Below are 12,960 nucleotides of genomic sequence, written 5' to 3'. Positions count from 1 at the left end.
ATTTCCCACTTCTCAGCCCAGCTCTTCAGCTTATCCATGTCCCTCTGTAACCCACAGCATCCTTTGTCACTATCCACAACTCTGCCTACCTTAGTGTCATCCGCAAATTTACTAACCCATCCCTCTACGCCCACCTCCAGATCATTTATAAAAATGACAAACAGCAATGGCCCCAAAACAAATCTTTGCAGCGATTACAGAAACATGTCTCAGGGATGGACAAGACTGGCAGCTTAATGTTCAAGGATAGAAATGCTACAGGAAGGTCAGAAAGGGCAGCAAGAGAAGAGGGGGAGTGATGCTTTTGATAAGAGTAGCATTACAGCTGTACTGAGGGTGGATATTCCCAGAAATACATCCCAGGAAGTTATTGGGTGGGGCTGAGAAATAAGAAAAGGATGATCACCTTATTGGGATTGTATTATAGAACCCCCACCCCAAAAGTCATCGGGAAAATGAGAAACAAATTTGTAAGGAGATCCTAATTATCAGTAAGAATAAAGGGTGTTTATGGTAAGGGATTTTAACTTTCCAAACATACACTGGGACTGCCAGTGTTAAGGGTTTAGATGGAGAGGAATTTGATAAGTGTATACAAAAAAAATTTCTGATTCAGTATGTGGATGTACCTACTGGAGAAGGTGCAGAACTTGACCTACTCTTGGGAAATAAGGCAGGGCAGGTGACTGAGGTGTCAGTGGGGGAGCACTTTGGGACTAGAGACCATAATTCTATTAGTTTTAAAATAGCGATGGAAAAGGATTGACTAGATCTAAAAGTTGAATTTCTAAGTTGGAGAAAGGCTAATTTTGACAGTATTAGGCAAGAGCTTTCAAAAGCTGATTGGGTGCAGATGTTCGCAGGTAAAGGGACGGCTAGAAAATGGGAAGCCTTCAGAAATGAGATAACGAGAGTCCAGAGGAAGTATATTCCTGTCAGGGTGAAAGGGAAGGCTGGTAGGTATAGGGAATGCTGGATGACTAAAGAAATTGAGGTTTTGGTTAAGAAAAAGAAGGAAGCATATGTCAGGTATAGACAGGATAGATCGAATGAATCCTTAGAAGAGTATAAAGGCAGTAGGAGTATACTTAAGAGGAAAATCAGGAGGGCCAAAAGGGGACATGATGTAGCTTTGGCAAATAGGGTTAAGGAGAGCCCAAAGGGTTTTCACAAATATATTAAGGACAAAAGGGTAACTAAGGAGAGAATAGGGCCCCTCAAAGATCAGCAAGGCGGCTTTTTTGTGAAGCCACAGAAAATGGGAGAGATACTAAACAAGTATTTTGCATCAGTGTTTACTGTGGAAAAGGATATGGAAGAAATAGAATGTAGGGAAATAGATGGTGACATCTTGGAAAATGTCCAGATTAAAGAGGAGGAAGTGCTGGATGTCTTGAAATGCATAAAAGTAGATAAATCCCCAGAACTTGATCAGGTATACCCTAGAGCCCTGTGGGAAGCTAGGGAAGTGATTACTGGGCCTCTTGCTGAGATATTTGTATCATCGATAGCCACAGGTGAGGTGCCCGAAGACTGGAGGTTGGCAAACATGGTGCCACTGTTTAAGAAAGGTGGTAAGGACAAGCCAGGGAACTATAGACCAGTGAGCCTGACATCATGTCTCACAAATTTGATTGAGGGCAGAGCAGTAGAAGTGATCTATATGGACTTCAGTAAGGTGTTTGACAAGGTTTCCATGGGAGACTGATGAACAAGGTTAGATCTCATGTAATACAGGGAGAACTAGCCATTTGGATACAGAACTGGCTCAAAGGTAGAAGACAGAGGGTGGTGGTTGAGGGTTGTTTTTCAGACTGGAGGCCTGTGACCAGTGGAGTGCCACAAGGATCTGTGCTGGGCCCTCTACTTTTTGTCATTTACATAAATGATTTGGATGTGAGCATAAGAGGTACAGTTACGAAGTTTGCAGATGACATCAAAATTAGAGGTGTAGTGGACAGTGAAGAAGGTTACATCAGATTACGATGGGATCTTGATCAGATAGGCTAATAGGCTGAGAAGTGGCAGATGGAGTTTAATTCAGATAAATGCGAGGTGCTGCATTTTGGGAAAGCAAATCTTAGCAGGACTTATACAACAGGGAGTGTTGCTGAACAAAGAGACCTTGGAGTGCAGGTTCATAGCTCCTTGAAAGTTGTGTCGTAGTTAGATAGGATAGCGAAGAAGGTGTTTGGTATGCTTTTTTTATTGGTCAGAGTATTGAGTACAGGAGTTGGGAGGTCATGTTGTGGCTGTACAGGATATTGGTTAGGCCACTTTTGGAATATTGCGTGCAATTCTGGTCTCGTTCCTATCAAAAGAATGTTGTGAAACTTGAAAGGGTTCAGAAAAGATTTACAAGGATGTTGCCAGGGTTGGAGGATTTGAGCTACAGGGAGAGGCTGAATAGGCTGAGGCTGTTTTCCTTGGAGCATCAGAGGCTGAGGGGTAACCTTATAGAGATTTATAAAATCATGAGGGACGTGGATAGGGTAAATAGACAAGGTCTTTTTCCTGGGGTGGGGGAGTCAAGAACTAGAGGGCATAAGTTTAGGGTGAGAGGGGAAAGATATAAAAGGGACCTCAGGGGTAGCTTTTTCACACACAGGGTGGTCCGTGTATGGAATGAGCTGCCACAGGAATTGGTGGAGGCTAGTATAATTGCAACATTTAACTGGCAACTGGATGGATATATGAATAGGATGGGTTTAGAGAGATATGGGCCAGGTGCTGGCAGGTGGGACTAGGTTGTGTTGGGATATCTGGTTGGCATGGATGAGTTGGACCGAAGGGTCTGTTTCCATGCTGTACATCTCTGTGACTCTATGTGAAGACTGTCACAGTGGTATCTATTATGTGCCTGTAGCAGATTTGTATCTCTTTTTGAAAGTAGGATCAAACTTCCCACTTGCCTTTGTGTAGGAAGTGCCATGGAAACTGAATCCATAATAGCTTAGCAAGTAATCAATATTTCATCACCATACAACTCAGGAAGGCATTTGACCCATTATGTCTGTACTAGCTATTTGTAAGAACGATCCATTTAGTATCATTCTTCGTTTTATCTATACCTCTGCACATTTACTTATTTGATTCTTTTTGGAAGTTACTATTGAAACTATTTCCATCGTACTTTGCAGGTTACACATTCTAGGTCACTACACACTGCTATTTAAAAGGATTCCTCCTCATTGTCCCAGCGTTACTTTTGATATTTGCTGTAAATCTTTGTCCTCTGCTTCCAACCTCCAGCCACTGAAAACAATTTCTCTTTCTTTATTATCAAATCCTAAATGGTTTTGAAGCCTCTTTTAAATTAGCCATTAACTAACTCTGCCATAAAGAGAGCATGCTTTGTTTGTAGTCACAGTGTCGTGTATTGATGATGATCAGTGATTTATTGATGTGAATCCAGTAGGATACTCCATTTTATGTTCCTTACATCAGATGCCTGGCATTTGTTTACTTTTTGTTACATAGGCCCTTGTTGGAGACAAGACATTAGCATTCTGGTTGATGGATGCTGAGATGTACACGAACATGAGTGTTCTGACTCCCTTCACGGTGGTCGTAGACCGTGGCATACAGTTACACAAAATGATCCGACTCATCACACATGCTTTGGGAGGAGAGGGATACTTGAATTTCATTGGTAAGTCTACAGGAGCATCCATGGAATGGTCAAATTATAACATGGTGTTGTTTGTTTGCTGCTCAAGCCTCCAGATGTGGGGCATTCCTATTTTAGCAGGTGTGGCTCAGTGGGCAATACTCACACCTTCACGTCAGAAGGTTGTGGGAGCATGTCCAAAACTGGAAATTTCATCTCGACTCTAGGCCAATAACTTATGTGCAGTAATAGGAGAGCACTGCACTGTCCGAGGGTCCATACTGAGGGGTGCCGCACTGTCGGAGGGAGAGTCCTGAGGGCGTGCCGCAATTTGGGAGGGTCAGTGCTGAGGGAGTGCTGCACTGTGGGACGTTCAGTACTGAGGGAGTGCCGCACTGTTGAGGGCCATCACTGAGAGGGTGCTGCACTGTTGGTGGATCAGTACTGAGGGAGTTTATACTGTCAGGATCAGTACTGAAACTGCTATACTGTTGGACGGTCAGTGCTAGGGGAGTGCCACACTTTCAAATGGTCAGTATTGAGGGAGTGCTTTGCTGTTGGAGGGGTAGCACCAAGGTAGTGCTGCATGGTCAGAATGGTAGAATTCTCAAAGTTGTTCAATGGTGTTGGGAAAAAAGATCACTTACTCATTGTTAACAGATGATGGAGCTGTCAGTTTCGTATGGTGGGATATTGTTTGGGGACTGATTTATTGTACAGTCCTTGTAAATACTTTAGTTATAATTTGTGGTGGGACTTGTTTGTTTATATTCGCTGTGACTGGAAAATTCTGAAGGAACAAATTAGACATGTTCCAGACTTACTTTGTCCAATTACTTAATTAAAGGCCAGATTCTGGTTTACGTGGGACGCAAACAAGTTCAAAGAAATGTGTTGGGTATAGTTTGAGGATGTCAAACTGATTAGCACGTCAAGCAATAACGCACAGTCATGAGGTTGGAGTCATTTTAGTATTTTAATAGTAATAGAGAAGAAATGCATCAACGATAATTAAACGTATTGCAATGAATTGCAGATGAGTACTTATACTAGATAGTAAAGGAAAGGTGGGATTTTAATCTGTTTTAATCGTGTTGATCGCAGATCTCCAGTGTATGTTTTGTACTTGAAGAAATTATGCTTATGTGATTAAAAAAATGCAGGCAGACAATATTTTTCAATTTTAATGCAGTTCCAAGTTTTCCCAATCCCACAAGTCATCCACGTAATTTCAATGATGTTGGTTAATCTAGTAATTTAAAGCAAACTAAGAGAGGCTGTTTTAAATGTAAAAGAATTGCGTTAAAGACTGGCATTGTGTTCAGAAGACATTATGCAAATGGACTTCCAGGTTTGGGGGGTGGGGTTTTGGCAATGTTGGGGTTGGATTCCTATTTAAGAACAATCTACAATGAAAGAATTAGTTTATTCACACCTTAAACAGTTAGTAATCAGGCAAAAGTGATGCTCGTGTCAAGTAGGAGATAAGTAGCAACAGGAGTCAAGAAGCGGTTTGGTCAGGGAACTAAAACCAAAACAGAAATTGCTGGAAAAACTCAGCAGATCTGGCAGCATCTGTGGAAAGAAATTAAAGTTAAATGTTTTGGGTCCAGCGACCCTCCTTCAGAACAGGTCTTCATAGGTAATGGCATGAGGAAGTAGAGAGTTTAATGAGAGAATTTCAGTGAAGTTTACGTTTTGTCCTGTGATTATTATCTCTGAAAGTTTCCATGCCACAGTGTGAGACTGACTGGTCTGTACTTGCAAGGTTCATCCCTTTCCTCTCATTTTCTGAACATTGCTGAAAAAGGACACATTTTAATTTGCACTCAGAGAAAATAGGCATTGTGATTGTTTGGCAAGTGGACTCTCTGATAGAGGCACTGCCATGGGGACTGTACCCAAAAAAATCATGATTGACAGTGAGCGGCCATGCTTTGTTAAATTTTACACCAAACAGATTGAATCTGATTGGTCAGGGCATTGTCCTGAGAAATGAAGTTCGAATGGTTGTGACCTATGTTGCTGAGTTGGAACAGGCGTGGTCTGTGTACATGTTCCTTCTGTCTGCAAAGAATAAGGCCTTGTATCTTAATATGTAACATCATGTACACACAAGTGCACCATACTGTGAGCCCAACTGACAATCCTCAACTATTTTTTCATATATTTTCTCACTAATTCAGGATTATCCAGCAAATGCTATCCATTTGCACAATCCCACCTAATGTTAGACTCTGTTGTGAGTGTTGAGAGCATGGGCCATTTAATTATGGTCATGACCTTGCTTGATGCAAAGACACCTGCCATTTGACGTGAGCTGCCAGGCTGAGATATATGGATTTACAAATCTGGCATCACACTGGCGCTGAAATTCGTACTCCATATGACTCATTTTTGTGATGGGCAGAACATCTTTTTGGCTTGACAACAGCATCCTATTAGTGGCGAGCACCATTTGTGTTGCTATTCATAGTCCCATCGTTAAACATTGTTGAGAATGTGATGCTGGAAAAGCATAGCAGGTCAGGTAGCATCTGAGGAGCAGGAGAATCGACGTTCCAAGCATAAGCCTTTCATCAGAAATGCCCGAAACGTTGATTCTCCTGCTCCTTGGATGCTGTCTGACCTGCTGTGCTTTTCCAGTACCGTACTGTGATCTCCAGCATCTGGAGTCCTCACTTTCTCCTCGCCATTGTGAAACAGCTAGCTTTACCTGTTGCTCAAATGTTTGAGATGCTTTGTCCTTTCAGCATAATCTGAGGTTGGCTGGGCAGTCCCAGTCAAAAAAAAATTTCCTTTTTGATCCCAAGGGCTGTTCTTGTCATTTGCGTGTTTACTTGAATAATGTAAGTCCTTTGGCAGAACAAAGCCACAGCTGTTTGGAGAAGATCTACCAGAATTTGCATTATAAATGTGTGGAGTGTACTTCCTGCTGGACCCAACCACAATATGGCCTGACTGTGACACACAAAATTTACAGTGAAATTAAGAAACCGTACAACCTGGTGCAAACATTCATATTTCATGCAGCTGCTCAAGACAGCTTTCTGGAAAGGATTCTACTACATTGTTAATTTACTGTAATGGCAGTCTGTGTGGTCAAAGAGTAGTGCTAATGATTTAACTTGGAGCTATTCTATTTGTCTTTGATTTTATAATCGGGTTGATTTGTCGGGACTGAAATATTTCAGTATCAACACACTGAGGTCAGCAAAATTTCCTGGACCTCTGAAAAATGTACCTTCACTGTTGAGATGTCCATCCCTGCAACATTTGCTTTTCTCTATTCGAAAGACCAGGCTGTACATGACTACCCTTTCTAACCAGCACCTGGCTCATCTCCAGTATTTGAACATCTTGAAAATCCCAGCTGATCCAGCACAAATTTACAAAGAGCAGGTCATGCTTCAAGGTCCTGATGGAACATTATGAAGTAACGTTTTGAGAGAATGTCTTTGGATGTTATTTGTATGGGTTTGTGGAAGGAGTTTAATCAAGTTTCATCAAAGGCCTTGTCAGCTGCAGGTGCAACTCATGGATTTGTAGGCAAGATATTGACTTGGTTGGAAAACTGACTTGAGTAGTTGGACAAAATGAGAGTCAGTATAATTACCAGCCAGTCCTGACTTAATGTAGTCAGTGAGTTTCTTAACGCTGTAACTTTAGGTTCCCACAACAATCAATGTTAAAACTGGTGTTGCATCCTGCAGGCCCTTTGTCAAAAAGAAAGGATATTAAAACATTGCATCCTATAATTTGAACTGCCTTACTTTAATAAATTCCTACATTGGTAAATAAAACCATTTTTAAAATAAAGTAAATGTAAAAATATGAGAGAAATCTAATATCTCTGCTTTCCATGTCATTTGCTCACTGATCTTCCTGGTTATTGCAAATTTCTACTTTCCTTGACCTTTCAATTTAAAGCCTCTTCCCAGCGTTGACCCTTCAAGTTGCCCCTGCACGCTGCCTCCTGACTCCTGAATCCTCACCTGAGCAGGAGCTCGGGAGGTGAGCAGTGTTGGCAAGAGACTGCAGGAGCATCTTTGAAAGTCACTTTTGCAAAAAAAAAAGCAAATTATAATGGTATCACAGACTCTCAACTCAAACTGGAGCACTGGTTTCAAATCCAATCTTGAACAAAGATGAGCATTCAGAAGATGTAGGTGGTTATAGAGCCCCAGTTCTGGGGAGCAAAGCAGGACAGGTGCTTGAAATGGCAGTCGGAGAGTATTTCGTTATAGCGACCACAATACCATGAGTCTTAATAAAACAAAGAACTGTGAATGCCGGAAATCTGAAGTAAAATCAGAAATTGCTGGAGAAACCCGACAAGTCTGGCAGAATCTGTGGAGAGAAAGCAGAGTTAATATTTGGAGTCCAGTGACCCTTCTTCAGAATAGTTCTGAAGGATTATTATTTTTGAAATGTTAACTCTGGTTTCTCTCCATGGGTGCTGCCAGACTTTGTATTTTAGGTTTGTTATGGAAAAGGAGAAAATGGCCAGCAAAAAAATGGGTTTTGTATTGAGGGGAGTACCCTGCAGCATTTGGTGGCACCTGCATTGGTGAGGTCCGGTGAGGACTCAGTGGCGAGCGTGTCAGTGAAGGTGAGATGGTGCTAAACAGTGGTGAGTTCTGTTCCAGCAGTGATGGCATGGCAAAGGGGACTCATGCCTGGCCAATGGCAGAGCACTTAACAACAACCATGATTGTAAAGTTGAAGACTTTTTCTTTATTTTTGCTTCTGTCTTTATATTCTATTTTTAGTTTATTTTTCTGTGCTTTAAGATAGTGTCACCACTCTCCCAGCACTATCACACTTTTCATTGTACATTGTAACAAAATACACAAGACAAATAAATAAAAACTTCAAAAATAATTAGGAGAGTAGAGGGTGGGTTTGAGAAAACACTGTTAAGCTTAGGGAGAATCACAAGACGTACATTAAGTATAATGAGGGGAACAGGATGCCAAGGGAAAGAGTAGGGTCCATTACGGATCAACGTGGTAATCCATGTGTGGATCTAAAGGATGTTGGTAGGGTGAGAAATGAGCACTTCACATTTGTCTTGAAAAAGGAGAATGTACATACAGAATTCAGGAAGAGAGTCTGAGAGTCTGAGAGGACTTGAACATCAGGAGTGAGGAGTCATTGATAGTTTGGTGGGCTTAAAAGGCAAAAGCCCCAGGTCCAGATGAACAGTATCCCAGGCTGGTGTGAGAGACAAGGGAGGAAATTACAGAGGCTCGGACCCAAATGCTTAATTCCATTCTGTCCACACAAGAGGTGCCAGAGGACTGGAGGGCACCTAATGTGGTTCCGCGTTTCAACAAGGGTGCCAGAGATAAACCAGGGAATTTTGGACAAGTGAGTCTTTCATTGATCGGAGGGAAAATATAGGTGAAAATTCTGCAGAAAGAATAAATCTCCACTTGGAGAGGCAAGGTTTGATCAGGGATATCGGTATAACTTTGTCAGATGGACATCATACCTAACATATTTGATTCACATTTTCAAGGGGATGACAACGTATGTAAATGAGGGTAGTACAAAATTGATGTTGTTTATATGGATTCCAGAAAAGCCTTTGACAAGGTCCCACTTGGGAGACTAATAAAGAAGGTAAAAGTAGATGGATCCAGGGTAAATTAGCAAGTTTGATCTAAAATCGGCTTAGTGGCAGGAGACAGGGTAATGGTAGAAGGGTGAATTTTAAAATTTATTCATGAGAGTGTTGCAGGCTATGCCAGCATTTTTGCCCATCCCTAAATGCCAGGAGGGCAGTTCCGAGTCAATCCCATTGCTGTGTGTCTGGAGTCACATGTAGGTCAAACCAGGTAAGGATGGCAGTTTCTCTCCATCAAGGACGTTATGGGTTTTGCTGACAGTTGAATGGTCAGTGTTATGGGGGCATGATTTTAAGCTGAAAGGTTGAAGGTTTATTGGGAAATTTTAGGAAATATATTTTAATCCAGAAAAATATTTAGGAAAAATATTTTAATCTGAAATGCAGTACTTGGAAGGTAGTTGAGGCAGAAAGCCTCGCAATCTTTAAAAAGTACTTGGATAAGCACCTGAATTGGCAAAACGTACAAGACTATTGGAAAGTGGGACTAATGTAGATTTTGGGTGTCTTTTGACAATGCAGACTCATGGGCCGCAGGGCTACTTCAGTACTGCGAGGTTCTATGATGAGTCACGGAGCAGGAGATTTGACAAAGGGTGGTTCAGGGAGTAGGAGATGTCACAAATTTGTGTGTTGGGCAGCATGTTATGTCACAAGTTTGCATGTTCTGCAACGCTGGATGTTCCAGGTTTACGGGTTTGGGAAGGGGTGAGGCCTGGGATTGAGCACTGGGAGATATTTTGCACCAGTAATGGATAAAACAGGATACTTCCTAAAGGTGAACAGTTTGGCACAGTGGAGGTTATTGGTTTGTATCCTTGGAGTTTAGAGAGTTAAGCAGTGATTTTATTGAATTATTCAAGATACTAAGGGGAATAGGCAAAGTAATGGAAAGAGACTAGGTATGCTGGTAAGGAAATCCAGGACTAGTGGTTATAATCTAATAAATAGATTTCAGCATTGAAATAAGGATCACCAAGCCTGGTATGAGTGGCAAGAATTGCAGAGCTCTGAGATAGAGAGACAGATCTTGGAGCCCTAGTACGTGGATCACAGATGGCTAGGATGCAGGTGCAGCTAATAATCAGGAAAGCTAATAAATGTTGTTTTATTGCAAGGGGAATTTAATATGAATAGTGAAGTTATATTTAAATTAATCAGAGTAATGGGGAGATTGCATTTAGAATACTGTGTAGTATACTGGTCACCGTACTTAGAGAAGGATGTTATTGCATTGGAAGCAGTTCAGAGAAAGTTTATTTGACTAGTATCTGGAATGAGCGGATTGCCTTATGAGGAAAGGCCACATCTGTTTCCTTGCAGTTTAGACCAGTCAGAGGTGACTCAATTGAAACATAGAAAAGCCTGAGGGGATTTGACCGGGTGTATATTGAAAGGAAGTTTCATCTTGTGGGAGAATAAGAACTAGGGGGTCACAGGTTAAAAATAATGGGACTTCCGTTTAAGATAGAGATAAGGAAACATTTTTCTTTCCTCTGAAGGTTACAAGTGTTTGAAGTTCCCCTCCTCAAAAAGCAATACATACAATTTTGTTAAAGTATTTTAAGGCAAAGCTAGGAAGATTCTTGATTATTAAAGGGATGAAATATTATCGCAGACGTGCAGAGATGTCGGTAAGATCAGATCAGCCATGATCATCTTATATGGCAGAGGCAGGCTCGAAGGATCTCATGACCTATTCTTCTTCCTTGTTAATAAGTTTGGAGCAATTATGCAGAAATGAAAATTAGTACTTGATCAGTTGTTAATTTTTTTTCTCATTTCTATATTTACATTAACCAGAGCTATCCGGGCATCTGCTAAATAGGTGGAATTCAATCACAGATCAGCCAGATTTCTCTGAATGGTGGAACAGACTCGAAGCATTAATGGCTACCTCAAGTTCCAGTCTTGCTATTTCAACACAATAGAAGCGGATGTTTTGACTCTGACTAATGTGCTTTCATGAAATGTATACAGGGTGTTGAGAATGAGTTGTCCCCTTGAGGTCAAATGTTTTCATGGATTTCCATTAGTGTTGTACATTCAGCTGTGGTGTATACTTTAAAAAAAATCACAGCAATAAGTACAGTCCATTTGCTTAAAAAAAACAAGAACCTGCATTTTTACAAGATGTTTATTGACCTTCAGTGTCCCAAAGTGCTCTAAAAGCAGTGTAATAGTATTTGGAGTGTAGTCGCTTATTATAATTTAAGAATGCAGTGAACAGTTTGGGCATAGCAAGCTCCCACAAACCAGATCATCTATTTTTATGATATTGATTGAGAAATAAATATCAGTCACAACTCTAGGGGAAACCTCACCTGCTCCTCATTGAAGTCGTGCCGTGGGGTAACTTGTGCCCAACTGAGAAGTTTTTTGAGGCATTACTTTAAAGTCCCATCTGAATGATGATACTTTCAGTAGTATAGCACTCCCTTAGTTTTGGACTGGAATATCAATCTATTATTTGCTCTCAAATCTCTGGTGTTGATATTGAACTTCAATCTGTGACAAAAAAAGATATCAATTAGCTCTGGAAAACGATAAGTGATTCAGTATGGGCTTGATGGGCTAAGTAGCCTCACTCTGTGCTGTAATGACTCTCTTTTGCCAGACCTTGTTACACTTTTATGATTTCCTAACATGCTTGTTTTGACAGCCAAGCAGCGTGCTGTCTCATTGAGCCTGATTTTTGAAGGTGGATGGCACTTATAAAAACTTGCATTCATTTAGCACCTTCAGCACAATAAACATGCGCTACAGGAGTTAAGAGCTCATGGTGTTGGAAATAGTATGATAGCATGGATAGAGAATAAGCCAACTAATAAAAGACGGAGTTAGGGTAAGGAGGTAGTTTCAGGTGGGAACCTGTAACTTGTGTAGTGCCACAGGGATCAGTGCTATTGCTGCAATTATTTACAACATATATTAATGACTTGGATTAATGACTTGGATGAGGAAAGTGAATGTACTATAGCCAAGTTTGCGGATGACATAAAATTAGATGAGAGAGCGCGTATTGAGGATGACAAAAATAATCTGCATAGACAGGTTAAATGACTGAGCAGAGCTTGGCAGATTCAGTGTAATGTAGGAAAATATAAGGTTATGCATTTTGGCAAAAAGAAAGGAGCAGAATGTTGATCAAATGGAGAAAGGCTGCAGAAAGCAACCGAGTTGGGAGTCTTCATCCATGAGCCATTAAAAAAAACTAGCACAAAAGTTCCTTGGGTCATTGGAAAAGCAAACAGACTACTGGCCTTCATTTCCAAGGGAATGTGATCTAAAAGTAGGGAGGCTTTGCCAAAACTGTACAAAGCACTATGAAAGCTGGAATACTGTGAACAGTTTTGGGCCCTTACCTCAGGAGTGATTTACTGGCACTGGAGGCTGCCCACAGAATGTACATCATGTTGATGCTAGTTATGGAAAGAATGTCACATGAAGAAAGGTTGAGTAGATTTGTCCTGCACTCATTGGAATACAAAAGAATGAGGGGTGACCTTATTGAAACATACAGGATTCATAGAGGACTTGGCAGGGTAGTTGTGGAAAGGTTGTCATCTAACTTCTAAACCATTCACCTCAGCTACTCCTTGTGGGAACAAGTTTAACATTCCCAACATTCTGTGGGTGAAGAAGTTTCTGCTGAATTCCCTATTATATTCTCAGTGATTCTGGATGTAGGTTTGCTTGCTGAGCTGGAAGGTTCACT

The 12,960-nt window shown here is 41.1% G+C and overlaps 1 protein-coding gene across 3 annotated transcripts in view; it reads left to right on the top strand.

Annotated features, from left to right (window-relative positions):
* Positions 1–12,960, top strand: part of gbe1b (glucan (1,4-alpha-), branching enzyme 1b) — a 591,749-nt gene that overhangs the window by 442,687 nt on the left and 136,102 nt on the right. For all 3 annotated transcript variants that reach the window (XM_072585795.1, XM_072585794.1, XM_072585793.1), the window contains exon 12: positions 3,481–3,652. In XM_072585795.1, coding sequence (XP_072441896.1) covers positions 3,481–3,652 — 172 coding nt within the window. The remainder of the gene's footprint in view (positions 1–3,480; positions 3,653–12,960) is intronic.

The sequence above is a fragment of the Chiloscyllium punctatum genome, chromosome 15 (genome assembly GCF_047496795.1).
Source record: "Chiloscyllium punctatum isolate Juve2018m chromosome 15, sChiPun1.3, whole genome shotgun sequence".
Taxonomy (NCBI): domain Eukaryota; kingdom Metazoa; phylum Chordata; class Chondrichthyes; order Orectolobiformes; family Hemiscylliidae; genus Chiloscyllium; species Chiloscyllium punctatum.
Note: the sequence above shows the minus strand (reverse complement) of the source record. Positions and strands in the feature narration are given on the sequence as shown.